At 40.0% G+C, this 22,234-nt stretch overlaps 2 protein-coding genes and 1 long non-coding RNA gene across 4 annotated transcripts; 2 read left to right on the top strand and 1 right to left on the bottom strand.

Moving 5' to 3' along the window:
- Nucleotides 1-3,172: 3,172 nt before the first annotated feature.
- Nucleotides 3,173-8,786, top strand: LOC109621452 (exocyst complex component 1). The gene is made up of 3 exons (XM_020075478.3): nucleotides 3,173-5,207; nucleotides 7,425-7,935; nucleotides 8,000-8,786. Exons 1-3 carry the CDS (start codon nucleotides 3,388-3,390, stop codon nucleotides 8,345-8,347), a joined length of 2,679 nt encoding a protein of 892 aa, XP_019931037.3. The 5' UTR covers nucleotides 3,173-3,387; the 3' UTR covers nucleotides 8,348-8,786.
- Nucleotides 8,770-9,747, bottom strand: LOC109621453 (DNA-directed RNA polymerase III subunit RPC7). The gene is made up of 3 exons (XM_020075479.3): nucleotides 9,412-9,747; nucleotides 9,225-9,353; nucleotides 8,770-9,168 (listed from the first exon to the last, which is right to left on the bottom strand). The coding sequence occupies exons 1-3, from the start codon at nucleotides 9,562-9,564 to the stop codon at nucleotides 8,791-8,793; spliced, it is 660 nt and encodes a 219-aa protein (XP_019931038.3). The 5' UTR covers nucleotides 9,565-9,747; the 3' UTR covers nucleotides 8,770-8,790.
- A 3,114-nt stretch (nucleotides 9,748-12,861) lies between these two features.
- Nucleotides 12,862-17,704, top strand: LOC115258729 (uncharacterized). Of its 2 annotated transcripts, none has more exons than XR_009998716.1 (3): nucleotides 12,862-13,097; nucleotides 13,160-13,809; nucleotides 17,145-17,704. It is a non-coding gene; the product is annotated as an uncharacterized LOC115258729 (long non-coding RNA). The 2 variants fall into 2 exon arrangements; XR_009998715.1 differs by having other exon boundaries at nucleotides 12,862-13,301; nucleotides 13,534-13,809.
- Nucleotides 17,705-22,234: the final 4,530 nt, after the last annotated feature.

The raw sequence follows: 22,234 nt of genomic DNA, 5'->3' as shown, positions 1-22,234 counted from the left end.
TGAGCCGAAGATAATTAAAGAAGAGTAGTGAGATGGATTGGCAAAAAAATAGATAAGCCAAAAAGATGAGGCAAAAAAATAGATAAGCCGAAGAAAAGTAATGAAGAGTATTGAGATAGATTGGCAAAAAAATAGATAAGCCAAAAAAAATAAGGCAAAACAATAGATGAGCCAAAGGAAAGAGAAGGGTATTGAGATTCGTTGGAAAAAAATAGAAAGATGTTAAACGAAGACGGTGCTTGCTAAAAAAAAAAAAAACAAAAAGGGGAAAGCGAAATAAGAGGCTGGAAAGAAATGAAGAAACAAACGAAACATGAGAGAAATGTTTGAAACGCCTAGAAGAAGCAAACGAATGAACGGAAAGTAAGAAACGAGTTTTGATACGAAAACAGAATTTAAACTGATTCGGATTTGGATTGCATTAGGGTTTGAAATGTTTTCGATTTGGATGTAACATAAATTGAATTCGTGTTTAATATGAATTAGATTTTGGATGGTTTTGGATCAGATTTGGATTGGAATTGGATTTGAAATGGATATGGATGATTTAGAGTGGATATGTATTGGATTTGAATTGGATTTAGATTTGATTTGAATTGAATTGGGAATTGAATGGATTTGGAATTACATTTGGATGTGATTTAGACTGAATTGAATTTGGATAGAATTTCCATTGGATTTGGATTGGATTTGGATTGGATTTGGATAGGATTTGCATTGGATTTGGATGGGATATGAATTAGATTTTGATTGGATTTGGAATGGATTTTGATTTAATTTGGAATTGAATTGGATTTAATTTAGATCGGATTTAGAATAAATTTGGATTGGATTTTGATCAAATTTGGATTGAATTTGGATTTGGATGATATCTGGATTGAATATGATTTGGATTGGATATGCAATTGGATTTATACTGGATTTCAATGGAAATTGGATTGGATTTGAATCTGATTTGGATTCGATCTGGCTTGGATATGGATTGGATTTTGGTTTGATATGGACTCAGTATGGATAGGATTTGGAATGGTGTTTGGAATCACATTTGGATGTGATTTAGACTGAATTGAATTTGGATTTTCATTGGATTTGAATTGGATTTATAATGTATTTGAATTGGATTTGGATGGGATATGAATTGGATTTGGAATGGATTTTGATTTGGATTGATTTCGGATTGGAGTTGAATCAGATTTGGATTTGAATTAGATTTAGATTGAATACGGGTTGGATTTGGATTGCTTTTGAATTGAATTTTGGTTGGATTTGGATTGAATTTTGATTGGATTTGGGCTGAACTTAGATTGGATTTTGGTCAGATTTGTATTGGATTTATATTTGCTTGAATATGGATTTGGATTTGGTTTTTTTATGACATCTGGATTGAATTTAAATTTGGTTGGATATGGAATTTAATTTTTACTGGATTTTGAAGGAATTGGGATTGGATTTGAATCCGATTTGGATTGGACCTGGATTAGATATGGATCGGATCTTGGTTGGATTTGGACTTAATATGGATAGGATTTGTAATCCTTTTTGGACTTACATTTGGATTTGAATTGGAGTGAATCGAATTTTGATTGGATTTCCATTGGATTTGAATTGGATTTTGATTGGGATTGGGATTGGATCTGGATTGAATTTGGATGGATTGTACTGGATTAGGATGAGGTTTTCAAATTGATTTTTGAGTGGATTTGGATTCAATTTGAAGTGAGATTTGGATTGGAGTGGGATTGGTGAAGTAAATAATTTAGGATGGATATGATCTTTGGGCTAATTTGTTTTGAGTTTTGATGGGACTTAGATTTGATATTAATTGGTTTTAAATTGGATTTCAATTGGATTTTGATTGAATTAGGATATTTTTTGCGTAAATTTATGCTAAAATGTGGTTAAAAAATACGAATAAAAATAAAATAATCGAATGGAATTTGCATGACACAAGGATTTTGAGATAATTTGACAACATCATCAGTTGAAAAATACAAAACAACGAAAACGTACACGTAAGGAGAGTAGAGAAGAGGGATAATGTGGTGGATGCAGTTAGAATTGTAAATTAAACATTGTGATTTAATATGTGTGTATTGAAAATAGCGTGCCGATTTAGACATCCCTAGCGAATCAGCGTGGGAACGTAGCGAACACGCAAAACTTAACGAAAGTTTGCTTCGGCCTGAAACGAGGCAATGGAACGAGTCAAGATCGAGGCACGGACTGTGAATGTAGTGGTATAGTCAAAAAGGTTCGCGTGTTGAAATAAATACAGATGAATGACATTCTAGTAACCAAAGTTGTACCGATCGGATGTGTTTTTGAAAACATCCTTCGTTACGACACACTCCTCCTCCACTATTGTGGTGTCATGCTTTCTTCGTGAAGGCTGTCCCTTCCGTTTGGGAGTGATAATTTTTCTTTTGATTCTTCCAGCACTTCACTCACCCGAACGCTGCGACGAGTGCATTTTCGCTTGTGATATTCGCAGCAGATTTTCTCTAACTGCAAGTGTTAACAAAATTTGTTGCTTACCGCTGGTGCGTTTTGTTCGAAGCAAACAAATAAAAACAACACAACACTTTAGACATATATGAAATAGCAATCGTTACCCGCGCAACTATCGGGCGCCTAAATTTGTGCGCTCGATGTTTCCCGCAAGCCGCGCTGCTATTTTACTAGCCCGGTTAGTAGCCCCCGATAAGGTATAGCGCTATGATACTGCGCTATGTAATTTAGTTTAGTCGCGCACCGGTAAAGGTGCTCTTAGAGCAACATTAACGGCGGCTACTATTCGAGCAACCCGCGCAGCGCTACCATTTTGACTTAACCACCCTTTTCCACACCGGTAGCAATCAAATTAGTCACCCTGATTCGTATCGGGAGGGTTGTCATATTCTCATTGCATTTTTAGCAGCGCAACTGTCGCGCTGTTATATTTGGTCACCCACCCATAGCGCTACTATTTTGCGAGCGCATCTAGCAGCGACCGGTAAAGTTTGCTGCAATGATGGAGGGCTACCAAACGGGGTATAGAAGCGCACCGTTAAAGGTGCTCAGGTTCCGTGTATTATTTAATACGACCCAGTAAATTTCAATACCTTTTCAGTGTCCATCATGATTTTCGCGCATCTCTACTCTGCTGTGACGTCTATCGCGATTTTGCTGACTTGTCAAACGAAAAGAGAGAAAAATTATGTCAACAAAACATTCAAAGCGTTATCCGCCTACATTTTATTTACGATAATTTCGTTCATTTTACCCGTGAAAATTATATTCAAAGTGCTTCTAGTGGTTTCGGAACTTTAATCTAAATGCTCTAGCATCCGGTGCAAGTGCGGATTGGTGATTTCGTTGTCGCGCTGGTGTGAAAAACGTAGCGCAAAAATGGCAGCCGGTATCAAATACATCATCCAGAAGGAAATCTTCGACGCCCTGGAGGAACGGATCCTGTCGGTGTGCAATGTGAGCAAGCTGCTGAAGAAGAAAAAAACGTCCTATCTGTGCGTGATCTCGACCACGAAGCCACGGATTGTGGTGTCGATTTGCCAGGTGAAACAGTACGACAAGGGCGTCTGGAAGAAGAAACGGACGTGGACACTGGAGGAAGTGAAGGGGGTGGACGGCCGCAATGAGTCACCCGAGACGCACGAATTTGATCTCTGTTTGGAAAAGGTTTACCGCTGGTTCGCGGCCAATCTGCACGAGCGACAGAATTTTATAACCGTGTTGTGGAAGCAGCTGCAGAAACATGTCCTGGCGGAGGAGCGACCAGTGTTTAAGAATGTTCCGCGAGCTTGGCTCACGGAACGATCGCCGGAAAAGGCTGTAGCCGATGGGAAGTTTGCCACGATGGGTGCTCGAGGAGGAGTTGAGGAGGATGATGATTTGGATGACATGGTGGAGAGTGAGGATTTTCATGCCTTGACGGAAAAAGAGGAGACCAATTTAAGCAGGTTGATCGGAGAATGTGACTATGCAATTAGCAACGCTGAGCAGTTTATGGAACAGTTGGGGAAAAATCTGCAAGAACTGGATGGGGCAAATATTCAAAGTGTGCTGGCATCAGAGAAGCAAGTGGATGCCCTGATGGATCAAATTGAAGCGGCCATCACGGAGGCAGAAAAGGTAGAAAAGCGGCTGGACGATTACGATGAAATCTTATGCCACATTCGGGAAAGCATGGAGAAGATGGGCGAAAAGAATCAGATGATTGAAGTGGCCAACACGAACAATGTCAAACTGCTGCAGGAACTAGAAAAGGTAGTCTTTCAGTTGGACCTTCCTCACGTGCATCAACTGGCGCTGACGGACACGGATCTGACGCCGAAAGGTTTGCCAGCAGCGATTGCGGCCGGCAAGGCACTTCAGACGGCGATGAACAGTGACATTGATCCGTCATTACTAAGGCTCACAGCCGTTCAGGACCAGCGGAAGCGGTTCGAGAAATGGAAAGCAAAGTTTTCACAAACCGTCAGTCGACATCTGAACAATTTGTTTATCCACTTGGGCAATTTGGGTGATTCACAGAGTCCCCACTCCGGTGACTTGAATCTTCCAAAGCACAATTCCGTGCACAAAGAACTGTCGGCGTATGCGGAGCTGATGCATTGGATGAAGGCAATGGACCGTAAGGCTTACGATGCGCTGATCAAAGTCTACACCAGTTCCCTCAGCAAGGTTTACGATCGTGATATCCGGTTGTTCTTCGAGGCGGCCAAGCATTCCATTTCCGGACGAAGATTTGGCTCCAGAGAAGACTTGAACAGCAGTTCCATGAGTAACAAATTGAAACTGGGCCAGCAGAGCAGCAAACAGCCAACGCAGCCGTACGGTATCCTGGGAGTCAACCGGGAACTGTGGAGTGCTGGTGCCGAACCCGCTGAGCGGCAAAAATTCGATTCTATTCTGGAGAAAGTTTTGGCAGAACTGGAGCCGGTGGCCCTCAGTGAGCAGCATTTCTGTATAGCTTTCTTCCAGTTGGATGTGATTAGCCCTACCGGGAAGAATACTCAGACGACGTTGGACATGAGCGCCGCTTTGCAGGACAAAGAGCGCGACGAGCGAGATACGGCGGTAATGATTCCCCAGAAGCGATTGGATCGGCAAATCAACGAAGAAGTGCGGAGAATGATGGGAGAGCTGTTTAGCAATCTTGAGCAGGAGCTTAATAGTTTCATTTTGAGTTTTGAAAAGCTGGATAGCTAGTAAGTATAATAAGCATCAATCAATTCAAGCACAGTCTCACTCTACCCATTTCCCATCGTTTCCCTTTTTAACGGGCTATTCAAATATTCTGTAGTTCGCAAATCTATCGCTTTTTGTTCATGTTTGACGTTTGCTCACTACCGCCATCTGCTCAGTGGTTTTTCGAAACAGCATAATTATCATTGGGCGATTATAATTATGTGACGATGATTTTAATCGCACTTTGTTCCAAATGATACGTCTATTTGACTGTGATTCAAGCAAGACCACAGAGTGGCGGGTTCGATTTCCCGATTTTTGTAATGGAAATTTCCTCGATGTCATTGGGCATTAGTATGGGACACGCTTGTATGGAAAAAATAAATCCTCGCTCCAGTCGACTTTTTAGATCCCATTTAGGTCCCATATGAACTGTACAAAATTTCAGCGCAATCGGTGAAACTATAATTTAGCGCAAGCGGTTCAAAGTTTTCATAGGATTTACTGTGGGAAAAGTTACACTTTCAAACAAAAAATCCCATAGGTCGCCCTTTGTCTCCTTAATTCAAATCGATCAACGCATCTTGTAGAAAAATCATTTATGGAACTTTCCTTCGAAGACCGCAAAACGATTGGATGCTTGTGGAAAAAGTTATTGATTTATTACCGATTAATGATCCAACGAACGGCTTATTGTTTTGTTTTATCAGCAGCACTGCTGCTGCCGTTGTTGCATGGGGTGGCGGGAGGCATCACCACCCACAGAAATAGCAGTAGCCAGGGCAGCAGCTACAGTGCTGCTAATAAAACAAAACAAAAAGCTGTTCGTTGGATCACTAATCGGTAATAAATCAATAACTTTTTCCACGAGCATCCAATCGTTTTGCGGTCTTCGAAGGAAAGTTTCATAAATGCTTTTTCTTCAAGAAGCATTGAACGATTTCAATTAAGGAGACAAGGGGCGACCTCTGGGATTTTTTATCTGAAAGTGTAACTTTTCCCATAGTAAATCCTATGAAAACTTTGAACCGCTTGCGCTAAATTATAGTTTCACCGATTGCGCTGAAATTTTGCACAGTTCATATGGGACCTAAATAGAATCCAAAAAGTCGACTGGAGCGAGAATTTGATGTTTGTCCCATACTATTGGGCATAGACTATGTTGGGTTATTCTCGTTTGTATCTATGTAATCTTAGGGGCTGTCCATTTATTACATAAGGGAATTATTATGATTTTTAGACACCCCCTCCTCCCCCTTGTAAGGTTGCATGTAGTTGTAGAGTGAAGTGGCGATCCACAAAAACACTTATTACACTTATTCGAAGAGGGTCTTCTGCTTAGAGAGTTCGATAAGTCCGTACATTATGGAATGTTGTTTTCCAAAATTCCTAGTTTGCTTATTCACGATCAATTGGGTTTTTAAATTTTGAAGATTGTATTGATTTTTTGATTCTATTAGAAAGAGCACCATTTTCTGAGCCACTGTGGTTTTTTTCAGATTTTTAGAGTTTTCTTTTGGTACCTAAAATCAATTTCAAAGAGATTTTTCGAAATCACCTTTTGACAGCTGGGCAACTGCTTGACAGCTCCGCGCAGTACAAAATACGACGAGGGGTGATTCGACAAATCGCTCCCATATAAACTTCAAATTTATTTTTAAATAGGTTCCCGGGCTCCAAAAATCATGAAAATTTGGATTTCGGCTCAGTTTGGCATGTAGATTCAGAATATGGAGTTATCTCAACTCCCCTAAAGAAGCCAATTGGCTTCTTCAACGGTGTTGAGTGTGTACTGGGCGGAGCTGTCAAACAGTTACTCAGCAGTCAAAAGGTGATTCCTAAAGATCTCTTTGAAATAAAGTTCTAAAAATCTGAAAAAATCATGGTGGCTCAGAAAAATTTGTAATTTGTAATTTATTAATCGTACGTAAGCCTGTCAGTTTTACAACTTTGTATAAGGTTAAGGAAAGTTAAACAACACAATTGTGTAACAAAGCTTACAAAGGAGAATTATTCAAATCTACAAATTGAAAACTTGAAATTAACGACAATGTTTGGTTTTGAAATAATCTGTTTTTTAATCTAATGCAAAGATTTCAGTGCTTGTTTGAATGAGGTTAATGGAAAAAGGTGCTCTTTCATATAAAATAAAAAAATCGATACAATTTTCAAAGTTTAAACTTTAACTCTCTCGCCTATTTATGCTTATTCGTGTGAATGAACAACTTTCTTTTCAGCTACTCGCTATACGTACTCGTCCGCCTGACGCAGCACGTGATGTCCGCTCAGGACGCTCAATCCTTCCTCAGTATGACGTTCGCCTCGGCTCTGATTCATGTCAAGCGCAATTTCGACAAGTTCATGAACCTCCAGCTGCAGTCAATCCAGGAGGCTAAAGTTCCAAAGCGCTCCAAATGTGGACTACTTCCGTATGTGGAAAATTTCGAGGAGTTTGCCGTGACGGCCGAGTCTATCTTCAAGAAAACTGAGCGACGAAACGATTTGGACAAGTGGTACCTCAAACTGGTGGAGGCGATCTTCGAGTACATCCCGTTGCATGCCATGGACCATGCCAAGACACCTCACCAGGTGGTCAAAATGGAAAACTACCATCGGATGCATTCGCTACTGTCCCAGCTGAAGGTCGGCGTTTTGGAACAGTTAAAGAAAGAGGCGAAGGTGCGTTACAACGATGCCCTAAAAGCGTATGTGACGAAATACTTCGGACGACCGTTAGAGAAGTTGAACGTAAGTTGGTCGTCATTATGGAAAATATTCAAAACTCATCATATTTTTTTTTTCTCATCTGTAGCAATTTTTCGAAGGGGTTCAGCAGAAAGTACAGCAGGGCGTAAAGGAAACCGAAATCAGCTACCAAATGGCCTACTCGAAGCAAGAGCTGCGCAAGGTGATCTCCCAATATCCTGCCCGAGAAGTGAAGAAAGGCCTAGAACAACTCTACAAAAAAGTGGAGAAACATCTCTGTGACGAAGAGAACCTGCTGCAGGTTGTGTGGCGCGCCATGCAGGAAGAATTCATCGCCCAGTACAACTCGCTGGAGCTGTGGATTCAACGATGCTATGCAGGGGCGATGATAACGCTCGACTTTACGATTAAGGACATTCTGGACTTTTTCTCCGAGATTGCAAGATCGCACTGAGTTCGAGGACTGTGATTGGCAGATTATTATTATTTGAGGCGTAATCTGTACTGAATTCATCAATGTTTCGCGTTCTGCAATGAAACTCAGTCGTGCCCTACGTTTAACGATGAAAATCTTATTCCAAATTTACGTATAACTTAACCAGATTAAGTTGACAATTAATTTATGAATGAAAATCTTATTTTTCTTGTTGCACCAGTCTATTTCAGTAGGAATTCACAAAAAGTTATATATTTACACGTTCTCCTTTAGAACTTAGAGTGGAAGCCGACTCGCGTTATAAGTAATCGAACAAATAACAGAACCTTCCCAGTTTAAGCCGGGGATGGCATAAAACTATATCAATTATGTCGCTTATTAATACATAACTATTACGGACAAACTGTTGTATAGAAGAGTTAAATAAAAAGTGCTCTTGATGCATATTCCACAAAAACTTTTTAATAAACTGGACCATCATCCAAATTATCGTCCTCTTCGTTATATCCCTCCCCGTTGTCAAAGTAATTATTCCCGTAATCATTCTCATCGTCCATCTCTTCGTCAGCCACTTCCTCTTCCTGCTCGTCGTCATCCTTTTCATCCTCAGAATCGCTTGCCTTCTCCTTCTTAACATCCGTATCATCCAGAAACGATTCCTTCTGTTCCAGCTCACTAAGCTTGGCATTAATGTCCACCACCTTGGCTTTCTTGGCACCCTTCGATGCCCCATTGGCAGCCGACTTTGACCGCTTGAACGTTGGTTTCAATTCCGCCGGCATCAGACTCCACAGGAAGTCGCCTTCGGACTTGCGCTTCGGATCATTCTCTATTACATTCTGAAATAGAAAACTCGCTGAGATAATCCAATTAGCAACACTTTGCGACTACTTACAATGACCTTATCGGAGTATCGCTGGACAGGACCTTTGGAGCTTTTAACTGTAGTGTAGTACGGCGATTCTCGGAGGTACGATATGAAGTCTTCCTTCCAGAGAATTTTATAATCCCGGTCGGCGTTTGACTGCAAGAAAGCAGGAGTTCGATTTCATTCTTCCCCAACAGAAATATCACGCACTCACCTCCAGAGGAACCGGCTTCGACTGCAGAATCGGATACAGCGGTGGTGGTGCGGCGGACGAAACGGTCTGCATTTCGTTCCTGGTAACGCCCATCGATTGCAGTTGTTCCTGCGTGAGGGAACCGGTGGCCTTCCCGCGGCCACGGCCTGCCATTTCTGATGGGTAGTCGTTATTTCCTGGCAGACACGAGGGAATCGGAACTCAATCAGAGCAAATCAAGCAAGCACATCAGTGCGTGGAAACGGTGCGGAAACTGAGCAAAACAAATTTGGAGGACGGCGAGAATGTAAACAGATGATGCCGCACGGTTTGACAGTTCTATTGAGGCAAACTACTTTTACTTGGTCGTTATTTTTAGGTGCGCCATAAATTACGTCACGATCCGTATAAAACCCATCACCCCAAGCATCACCCGAATAAAAAATTCCGTCATAACGATAATTTTACAATACATTCTATTATTGTTAGAAATTTTCTAACAAAAGAAATCTATTGTTATTGTCAAGGTCATTGTTTAAGTGTAGAATTAGTATAGTTAAAATCTACACGCTAAGATCAGTTTACCTTTTTTCCAAAAAGTGGACAACCGCAAATATGCGTAAATGATACTCAAATATAGGTAAACAATACTCAAGTATGGGTAATGTGGACACAAATATGAGTAATTGTAACCCAAATATGGGTTAATATAACCTATAAATGCGGTTGTGCACTTTTCCAAAATACAAGGGGAATGACATATCCTTATCTAACCGGAATATCCGCATTTATCCGTTTCTAACCGTCGCTAATCGCGTCTAACCGCTGCTCACTTAGCAGCTCGCTTAGCAACGGTTAGCGACGGTTAGAAATGGATAAATGCGGATATTCCGGTTAGAAAAGGATATGTCATTCCTGTTGGATTGGAGTAGTGGCAGCCCCCTGGTAGAATATGGATAAGTGAGGTGGAGTCAACCTCCTGGACAACTGTCAGTTGACTGGCTACTCAAATGTGTATGTGTGAGTTAGCGACGAAGCTTTTAGCTGATGAAGTGTTATTGTTTATAATTGTATTTTTAGTCCGTACTATTTTTTCGCTGGAATAGTCTATTTTATGAGGCTAGTCAAACGACAGAAGTACGCGCTCTGATGTTTACGTTTTCAATCATCATCCGGTTGATGATGGTTAATGGTTGCGCGCAAGTCAAGCGTAGTTTTTAAAACTGGATAAAACCATAATTAGAAATTTTTATTTAATTTTTTTTCGCAAGTTAACGAGTGAATCGCAACGAAAAAAAATACCTGATTAACTATTGAGTTTTGTATTGCTTTTACGACAGCTTTTGGGCCTATTTTGGCTCAAATTTCTCATATCTCCAATTTATCGAACAAGTACCTTTTCGAAAATTACACGATATTCCAGCAAAACAAACGTGCGTGGAATTCTGTCAGTTGACGCCGCTGCTGCGATCAGCTGTTCTGAAACGTCTCGTAAAATGGCTTATTAGACGTCGATAAGACAAACGTAGTTGTTTTTATTTTGATGTGAAGAAAATCCCGGGTCGGGTTACGGTTTCGATCGGTTTGGATGTAAAACCGTACGCTGGGATTCCAACAGGTCATGTGCCCAGATATCGCGAACTAAGTGCGCTTTCGGATGATTGATTTGCGTTCTGTGAATATTGCAAAAAGTGATTGTGCCTCTCCCGGGCGAGAATAAATACTGCAGTCGAACAGTTGATGCAGATTTAGAGTTGTTTTTGTCGGGAGAAGTGCTGCTGACGGGAATGAAGATCAGCCAAAATGAAATAGTGTAGTACGGACTGTGTTAAGTGATTTTGATTGAGGAGGAGCGGACGGCAGTTGCGCCGTCGGATTCATTTTGTTTTTTTCCCCATCTGCGAGAACGATTTATGAGTGGACTACCCAGTGAGACTGTATAAACGGTGGCGGATTCAAACATTTGATTGAGTGAAAACAAGAAGACATAGTGCACAGTGGTCCAGAAGCATACAATTTTGTGACGTATTGAATCAGTTGTGAAATGGCAGAACCAAAAATTACTTTCGATCGGTTGAACGATGTGAACTGGTCGACATGGAGATTCCGGATGGAGCTTTTGCTTATGAAGGAAGATCTTTGGTTGATTGTGAAGGATCCAAAGCCGGAGTCAGCGGACATAACCCCAGCGTGGACTAGGAGAGACGAAAAGGCTCGGGCAATGATTGGGTTGGCGTTAGACGATAGCCAGCTAATCCACGTCATAGAAGCCGTTACTGCGAAGGAAATGTGGGAAAAGCTGAAGTCCTATCACGAGCGAGGATCATTGTCAAACAAGATTCGTGTTCTCCGGAAGCTTTGCTCAATGCGGTTGGAGGAAAACGGAAATTTGTCCGATCATCTGTTGGCGGCGTCGGAGCTGGTTCACCGTTTAGCTAGGATGGGAGAATCGCTGAAAGAACATCTGGTGGTGGCGATTCTGCTGTCAAGCTTGCCGGAGTCATACAGTCCTCTCGTGACGGCTCTAGAAGGACGTCCAGAAGAAGATCTAAAAGTGGATTACGTGAAGGGGAAGCTTCTGGACGAATGGAGAAGGAAAAGTGATAATCCCAAACAGGAGAACATTGAAGAAAAAGTGATGAAGTCCACTGTGCAGTATGAGAATCGAAGGAGTTCAATACAAACGTGTTACTACTGTGGGCGACCTGGTCATTTTCAAAGGAATTGCCCAGTTTTATTGGAGGAAACGAGAACCAGTATGAAGAAGAAAGAGGAAGCGAAATCATCCACCCTGCAGCAATCGAGACGTGGAAGCAATAGTGATGATCGTGGAGTGTGCTTTAGCATGACAACAGTGACAACAGAAAGTGATGTGTTTGATGACAAATGGATCATTGACACCGGCTGCACGAAGCATATGACGAATTCAACTACAAGCCTCGGTTGGTGGAATCCATGTAATGAAGACGTGTTATTGGCAGATGGAAAAACAGTCAAGGCGAAGGGAATTGGACCAGGAAGAATTGCTGGAGTTGGAGTGGAAGGTGAGCAAGTGGAAGTACGGCTTAAGGAATTGCTGTTTGTGCCAGGATTGTCCCGGAACGTGCTATCGGTAAACAAAATTACCGAAGATGGATACACAGTGGTTTTTGGACCGACGAATTGCAAAATCATGAATGGTAGAGAGGTGATTGCTGCTGGTAAAAAGTGTGGTGGGTTGTATTATCTGCAGCAGTAGATGCAACGCTTCGTTCTCGTATCCATGCAGGAGGAGTTGACCAGTGTGATGGTAAAATTCAGAGGGCTGCCATTAAGGTGGAGTGTTGGATTGGAGTAGTGGCACCCCCTGGTAGAATATGGATAAGTGAGGTGGAGTCAACCTCATGGACAACTGTCAGTTGACTGGCTACTCAAATGTGTATGTGTGAGTTAGCGACGAAGCTTTTAGCTGATGAAGTGTTATTGTCGAAGGGATGACACTCTCATCTTTTGAGTTTAATCTCTTTTTGAATCTTTTTGAATCATTCGGAATCTTTTCGAATCCCGCCAAATCAAGCATAGTGAAAAGTGAGGAAACTTTTGCTTCAGTGTGCTAAGAGCACCTGTCAAATCAGACCAGCTTCGCGCGCGGATAATGTTTACGAGAAGTAAAAAAAATAAATAAAAAAAAAATACCAACGGCATTTTTGGGGGAATTTCAATAAAATGTAAGTATTTTCATTGAAATATTATAAATTTCGCTACTAATTGACATTAATATTTATTCTAGATGGCCGGAGCGCTCCAAATGGAAATACGCCATGTAGGCGGGCTACCATCTACGCCAGGGGCCAGGATGATTGAAACCTCAAGATTTGAACCGGAATAAGTGGTGTGAACAAGTTTTTGGAGTCGTGGACCTCCACCTGCAGGTATGCATTACATTATTGTTATATCAAAGATGGATCAACATCTTTGCCATAACACTCGGTTAGTGGCTGCTGTCTTTTATCCTCGGTTTTGACCCACATTTGCCAGACCATTCTGCACCTGGACGCTGCCTTTCAGGTCTTTTTGTATTATACGGATCTCCTGCGAACACCAGCTTTGAACGGCTGTTACCCAGCATTCTCACAATATTCCCTGCCCATCGTATTTTTCCAGCTCTTGACACCTTCTGGATGCTGGGTTCGCCGTAGAGTTCAGCGAGGCCGTGGACGTGGGCCGTGGATCATCCTTTACCGCCACACACCGTCCTGCACATCGCCGAATATTTATCGTCCTTAGCAGGCGTCGCTCGAAAACTTAGCAGGCGTCGTTCGGTCCACCTCGTGTGTGAAGGTGTCTCGAATCGGTATAGGGCCATCCTAGGGGCCACCGGTTCATAAGTATTTTGAGCACGGTATATTTGGTGCGAGGATGAATCTATAGGTAAGCAAGGTAAGCAAGACACTTGTTTAACCCTTTATAAGGCCGAGAAAACTAGAAGAGTTGTCAACGCATACTATAATGGAAATGATTATATACATGATTACATGTACAACACAATTTTTGTTTCAAAGAAACTCTCAAAAATCTAGGTGGCAATATAGTTGCCACTGCCGGTTAAGCCCAAAAACGCTGGTGGCAATATAGTTGCCACTGCCCGTTTACCCCAAAAACAAGCTTTTGAGGTGGCAATATAGTTGCCACTGCCCGTTTAGGCCACCAGCGCTGGTGGCAATATTCTTGCCACTGCCCGTTTAGGGTACTTTTCTGCTCTTGACTTCGACAAAAAGCCGGAAAAGAGATTTTAGAGTGGATGTGGACTTAACCCATAATATAAACTGTGTAGTTCAGCTCATGTCAACCCATAATTTGATTATTTCATAAAATATTTAGGGTAAATGTACCAATAGTGGTGCTATTAGTAGCTCCTTGTACTAAAATAATTGAATAAAATTGATAATACCACAAAATAAAAACTCTGAAAACGTTAATCGGTAGTTTTTCACTTAAATTTGCTTGGAAAAATGTAAAAAGCATTATTTATTTCAGTTTTTGCTAATAAATCACTTGCACCAACTATAGGTACACCGTTCCCATTATGGAGGTAAAATTTAATATTGGTTCCTATAGTGGCGCATCCCATTGAATTCTTATGGGACCCACCACTATAGGAACACTACCACCACTATAGGTGCAAAGGAGCAAAAAAGTTAAGGAAATTGATTATTTAAAATAGGTTTTCCGCCAAATCCTGAATACAAAACTGAATTAATGTTATTAATTAGGTATAATGCATTTATAAAAAATGCCATTTGCAAGCTTTTTGGTCGAAATAGTGCTAAATTGCCACTACCACCACTATTGGTACTACCTCCACTAAGGGAGCTTTTACCCTACCAAATCTATAATTTTACAATAAGTTTGAGCTAATTTTCTTCACGCGGCCAAATTTAACCATTTTTGAGACTACAAATGGCTCCCAAATTGGGTTCTTTAGGGGTATCCGGATTATTCCATAATCGAATTCTTCGCCCAAAAATTAGTCAAAATCCAAAATTTCATAATTTTTGGAGTCCGGGAATTATTTTTAAAATGCATTTAAAGTTTGTATGGGGAAATTTTTTTGTTCGGGTCGAACTGTCACTTTATCGATTGAACTGTCATTCTATCCACGAAAATAAAAACTGTTTTGTTAATTAAACCATCAAAACAAAGGTATTGGAATCCAATAAAATCACGTTATACTCAGAAAAATGAGCTCTTCCGATTAGGCTATAGAAAATAGCAATATTTTATTCACTAAACAACCCAATTGTTGTTAAAGCTTTGTTTAGTACCAAAAAAATACCAGGCGTTATTAGTAATCCCATTTTTGCGTAAACCAAAAAAAAAAAGTTCGAAATAAATTGTTATTAAACAGAAAAAAATATGAACGGTAGGTGGCAATATAGTTGCCACTGCCTTATAAAGGGTTAATCCTTTATAAGGCAGTGGCAACCAGGGATGGAAACACTCACTTGCAAATACATAGTTACATTCACTTGCTATTATCTTAGTTCAGAAGCATGCGATCAAAAACTGGTGTACGGATTACCTTGTAATTTTATCTAAATCTTTGCCGAACACAGTAAGGATCGCACACGCATACCAAACTCGTGAGAGGGCAGTTTAATTTACATTCACCTCGTGGAGAGTCGCCTTCATAGCTCTTTCACGAGTTTAATACGCATGTGCAGCAAGGGTATTCGGTAAAGTTTTAGATAAAATTACAAGGTAAAAGTCCTCCATGCACCATTTTTAGATAGCATGCAATTCTTCAAGTACATAATTCAGGAAACTTACAATAACAATGTCAATTTCTTCAAATATTTAGCTGAAAATCTCGGACAGTATCTCTCAAATCTAGGATAGAAATTTTCGAATAATCTTATTCAGAATTTGCATGTGATTTTCAAAAATTCCCTCGATCTTTTGATTAGTTAGCCTGCCAGGAATGCTGACTTAAATATATCAAAAACATTAGCAATTATGTATAAAAGTTCTAAAAGCATTCTCCATGGAATTTGCGAATGTTATCAGAAATTCAGTAATGAAATTGGGAAAATATTTACCAAAATAACAATACGAATCAGCGAAGGATTAACGCAGAACTTTGCTGCCTTCAGGATCTCTTTAAATTTTGTCCTGAAAATTGCTATAAATATGGCATACTATTCAAATGAGTGTAATCAGTTTCGTACCTTTCAATTCCGCCCTAGGTTGCTTTTCCTTTGACAGATACGCGTATTTCGACTACTACTTGTAATCTTCCTCAGTGTCAGTTATCCACTCTGGAGTAGTCGAAATACGCGTATCTCGACTGGATGGGATCATTCATTTGCAATCATTTACATTCACTTGCTGTTAATTCGCTTCAGAAACACCGTAGCAAAAATCAATGTATGGACCACTTTTTCATTTTTGTTTCACCTGAAACTTTGTAGAACAATGTACTAGCGTAGCAACAATAATTATGTCAACAGAAGGCAGTAAATGCAACTCTCCACGGCGTGAATGTAATTTACATTCACGGCGTGGAGAGTTGCTTTCACAGCTTGCTCACGACTTTGGTAGGCGTGTGCGACCCTAATGTTATTCGACAATCTTTCAGATAAAACTACAAGTTTAAATTCATCCAAACATTGTTTTTTGATAGCATGCTTCTGAACTGAGATAATAGCAAGTGAATGTAACTCTTTGCAAATGAATGATCCCATCCCTGATTCTGCTTAGAGGGTTTGAAACGTCGGTACAAGATGACATACTATTCTTGAAATCTGCTTATGATCCTATAAATACGTAGTTCAAAAAAATCAAAGAATATACTGTGAAGAAATTATTGCGAGCCGAAAAAATATTTCCCCCGTTAATATGCTCTTGATTTAGGAATGAGACAAAAATCAACCAAGTTAAGTGTCAAAAAACAAAATTATGTTTTGACAAGCTGTTTTCAAATTTAATACTGTGAAATTTATAAATGGGTGTACCGCGTGGCAGTTAATTTCCAAAAAGTGTACCGCGAGGCAAAAAGCCAGTGAAAGATCCTCATGCCGCATAAAAGTTTGAATCGAAACATTAAATTAACGTTGATTTCTGAATCATGATTTTACTACAATATGTTAAATAACAATTCAGTGCACTTTTTATGTGCACAGAATTATTTTGGCCTATCTCCTCAAATTTTTCTATTTGCAAACTTAGTTTTCTCGGCCTTATAAAGGGTTCATCCATTTATAAATCTATTCCAGCGATTCCATGAACCATTGCAAGCCAGCTCTAATTTGATTACCAAACAATGGTAAACATTAATTTTTGAAGAAGCTACTTCGTCACCCATCACATCTCGTCGAATAGAATGGAATCTCTTGATTGTTATTTGTTATGTGTGTGTACCTATGTGTGAATAAATAGTATTGCTTGGTGGGGGTAGGGGGGTTGGGTTAGTTCCGATGGGTATATAAAACATCCGAAATTCACTACCCGAGGGGGGGTCCCCGATTTCTCTGGCCAAGACGATTAATTATTGCCCTTTTTATTTGCGAAGTGACTCGAAAACAGTAAGTATACTTGTGTAATTAGTAACTTTCTTTAAAAATTTTGAAACTGTTTTAAATGAAATTTAAAAAATCAACGGAAAAAGGTTCACCATGTCCTCTCAAGTTATTAGGTGAGAAAATGCGTTTCTTGTAGAAATAGGCCACTTCTATACCTTTAAATATTTCAAAGTGATCAAATATGACGTCCATAGTTTAGGGGGAGGGGGAGAAAGTGTAACACTCCTTATAGGTACAAGATATACCTCCATACATATAATACACTTCATATTTGAATTGCCCCAAAAAGTAATCGTAATTTTGTCTTTGAAAAGGTTCGCCAAGTCTTCTCAAGTTTTAAGGTTATACGAAATACGTTTATTTGATGAAATAGGTCACTTCTGAAAGTCGCTGGTCATAATCCATCCATATCCATATTTCACGGGTAAGTAAATACATTTAAATAAAGATACTCAGTCTAATAGGTAAACTGTTTTATATTACAACATGCAGGATGTCGATCTTAGTCTCCACCTACTGGAAAAATAAGAATTAATATATTATTCTAGCATTCCATGAGATATCCTTCCATGCAATCAGAATTTGTCGGAGAGAAGGTTCGCCAAGTCCTCTAGAGTTGTTTGGTGACGCACAAAGCATATACTTTAAAAATAGATCAAATTTCTTTGTAGTAATTCTTCGTAGTACTCAGAACTAGTCGCTAAGAAGGTTCACCAAGTCCTCTGAGCTTGTTTGGTGACGAACAATTCTAGTAGTAATTCTTCGTAGTACACGGAACTAGTCGCTTAGAAGGTTCACCAAGTCCCCTGAGGTTGTTGGGAGATGCACAAAGCATATACTTCAAAATTGGATCAATTTTCTTTATAGTGTTTCTTGGTAGTACTCAGAACTAGTCGCTAGGAAGGTTCACCAAGTCCTCTGAACTTGTTTGGTGACGAACAATTCTAGTAGTAATTCTTCATAGTACTCGGAACATATCGCTAAGAAGGTTCACCAAGTCCTCTGAGGTTGTTTGGTGACGCACAAAGCATATACTTCAAAAATAGATCAATTCTCCTTGTTGTAATTTTTCGTAGTACTCAGAACTAGTAGTTAAGAAGGTTCACTAATTCCTCTGAACTTGTTTGGTGATGAACAGTTCTAGTAGTAATTCATCGTAGTATACTAGTCGCTAAGAAGGTTCACCAAGTCCTCTGAGCTTGTTTGGTGACGAACAATTCTAGTAGTAATTCTTCGTAGTACACAGAACTAGTCGCTAGGAAGGTTCACCAAGTCCTCTGAACTTGTTTGGTGACGAACAATTCTAGTAGTAATTCTTCGTTGTACTTTGACATATCGCTAAGAAGGTTCACCAAGTCCCCTGAGGTTGTTTGGTGACGCACAAAGCATACACTTCAAAATTGGATCCATTTTCTTTGTAGTAATTCTTCGTAGTACTCAGAACTAGTCGCTAGAAAGGTTCACCAAGTCCTCTGAACTTGTTTGGTGACGAACAATTCTAGTAGTAATTCTTCGTTGTACTTTGACATATCGCTAAGAAGGTTCACCAAGTCCTCTGAGGTTGTTTGGTGACGCACAAAGCATGTACTTCAAAAATAGATCAATTCCCCTTGTAGTAATACTTCGTAGTGCACAGAACTAGTCGCTAAGAAGGCTCACCAAGTCCTCTGAACTTGTTTGGTGACGAACAATTCTAGTAGTAATTCTTCGTAGTACTCTGAACATATCGCTAAGAACCAGAGGACTTGGTGAACCCTAAGGTTCACCAAGTCCTCTGAGGCTGTTTGGTGACGCACAAAGCATATACCTACTTCAAAAATAGATCAATTCTCCTTGTTGTAATTTTTCGTAGTACTCAGAACTAGTAGTTAAGAAGGTTCACTAATTCCTCTGAACTTGTTTGGTGACGAACAGTTCTAGTAGTAATTCTTCGTAGTACTCTAGTCGCTAAAAAGGTTCACCAAGTCCTCTGAGCTTGTTTGGTGACGAACAATTCTAGTAGTAATTCTTCGTAGTACACAGAACTAGTCGCTTAGAAGGTTCACCAAGTCCCCTGAGGTTGTTGGGTGAAAATTGGATCAATTTCCTTTGTAGTATTTCTTCGTAGTACTCAGAACTAGTCGCTAGGAAGGTTCACCAAGTCCTCTGAGGTTGTTTGGTGACGCACAAAGCAAATACTTCAAAAATAGATCAATTCTCCTTGTTGTAATTCTTCGTAGTACTCAGAACTAGTCACTAAGAAGGTTCACTAAATCCTCTGAAGTTCTTAGGTGACGCACAAAGCAAATACTTCAAAATTTGATCAATTCTCTTTGTAGTTATTCTTCGTAGTACTCAGAACTAGTAGCTAAGAAGGTTCACCAAGTCCTCTGAACTTGTTTGGTGACGAACAAACCTAGTAGTAATTCTTCGTAGTACACAGAACTTATCGCTAAGAAGGTTCACCAAGTCCTCTGAACTTGTTTGGTGACGAACAGTTCTAAGTAGTAGTTCTTCGTAGTACTCTAGTCGCTAGGAAGGTTCACCAAGTCCTCTGAGCTTGTTTGGTGACGAACAATTCTAGTAGTAATTCTTCGTAATACACAGAAATTATCGTTAAAAAGGTTCACCAAGCCCTCTGAGGTTGTTTGGTGACGCACAAAGCATACAATTCAAAATTGGATCCATTTTCTTTGTAGTAATTCTTCGTAGTACTCAGAACTAGTCGCTAGGAAGGTTCACCAAGTCCTCTGAACTTGTTTGGTGACGAACAATTCTAGTAGTAATTCTTCGTAGTACTCTGAACATATCGCTAAGAAGGTTCACCAAGCCCTCTGAGGCTGTTTGGTGACGCACAAAGCATATAGGTACTTCAAAAATAGATCAATTCTCCTTGTAGTAATACTTCGTAGTACTCAGAACTAGTCGCTAAGAAGGTTCACTAATTCATCTGAACTTGTTTGGATACGAACAGTTCTAGTTGTAATTCTTCGTAGTACTCTAGTCGCTAAGAAGGTTCACCAAGTCCTCTGAGCTTGTTTGGTGACGAACAATTCTAGTAGTAATTCTTCGTAGTACACAGAACTAGTCGCTTAGAAGGTTCACCAAGTCCCCTGAGGTTGTTGGGTGATGCACAAAGCATATACTTCAAAATTGGATCAATTTTCTTTGTAGTATTTCTTCGTAGCACTCAGAACTAGTCGCTAGGAAGGTTCACCAAGTCCTCTGAGGTTGTTTGGTGACGCACAAAGCATGTACTTCAAAAATAGATCAATTCTCCTTGTTGTAATTCTTCGTAGTCACGGAACTAGTCGCTTAGAAGGTTCACTACCAAGAACCCCTGAGGTTCTTAGGTGACGCATAAAGCAAATACTTCAAAATTTGATCAATTCTCTTTGTAGTTATTCTTCGTAGTACTCAGAACTAGTAGCTAAGAAGGTTCACCAAGTCCTCTGAACTTGTTTGGTGACGAACAAACCTGGTAGTAATTCTTCGTAGTACACAGAACTTATCGCTAAGAAGGTTCACTAAATCCTCTGAGGTTCTTAGGTGACGCACAAAGCAAATACTTCAAAATTTGATCAATTCTCTTTGTAGTAATTCATCGTAGTACACAGAACTAGTCGCTTAGAAGGTTCACCAAGTCCTCTGAGGTTGTTTGGTGACGCACAAAGCATATACTTCAAAATTTGATCCATTTTCTTTGTAGTAATTCTTCGTAGTACTCAGAACTTATTGCTAAGTAGGTTCACCAAGTCCTCTGAAGTTGTTTGGTGACGCACAAAGCATATACTTCAAAAATAGATCGATTTTCTTTGTAGTAATGCTTCGTAGTACTCAGAACTTATCGCTATGTAGGTTCACCAAGTCCTCTGAGTTTGTTTGGTGTTTTCTAGTAGTAATTCTTTGTAGTACCCTAGTCGCTAAGAAGGTTCATCAAGTCCTCTGAGGTTGTTTGGTGGCACACTGCTAATACATGGCAGAAAATGTTGGGCTGGTCGCATCGCACAGATACTAGAGATGGGTAACTCACTCGCGAATCGACTCAAAGAATCGATTCGCGAAGCCGAGTGAGTGAGCCATGACTCTTTTTAAAAGAGTCACGATTCGCTGATGTTCATTACGATTGCGAAAAGAGTTAGTATGGCTACGCACTTCATGATGATTCGACGCAGAACATTGCAATCTTTGACAATTAATTTTGTTTCCATACTTATATTATATGGCCGGCTCGCACCAGCGATTCGATTCTTCGGAGAAATTAACGAAAACCTGCGAATCCTATATTTCATTACGTTATGCTCAGACGTTTGTGCAAATCGTCAATATACATACCATGAAAGTGAATTTTGTACGAAAAGAAGTTGGCTCACATCGAAAATTGACATTTTCTTCAAATCCCGGAAATGAGTTACTGAATCGATCAAAAGAGTCGACTCTTTTTTGAGAGTGAATCGGTAGCGATTCACTCTCAAAATTGAATCAGTTTTCCCATCTCTATTCAGTTGATAACGTGAAAGGCGCGAAGGTGATGGTTTGTTCTTGAAGACCATGGCAAATAATTCAGTATAAGCGGTCCAGTATAAGGGATTTTCCATTCGTCCTAAACTCAATGAACCAAACTCAACAAATAAGAAGCCAAGGAAACACCTTATTAGGCCTGTTAAATAGAGCACACGGCATGCAGCGATCGAGATTGATGGGACTTCGGTGATAGCTTTTTTAAATTCATGACATGATATTTTTTAGCTTTATATTTGCTTTTTTTAATCCTTTATTGTTCTATTTTGATGCTTAATTACCTT

The sequence above is a fragment of the Aedes albopictus genome, chromosome 3, assembly GCF_035046485.1.
Source record: "Aedes albopictus strain Foshan chromosome 3, AalbF5, whole genome shotgun sequence".
NCBI lineage: Eukaryota > Metazoa > Arthropoda > Insecta > Diptera > Culicidae > Aedes > Aedes albopictus.
This window is presented reverse-complemented; position numbering and strand designations above follow the sequence as displayed.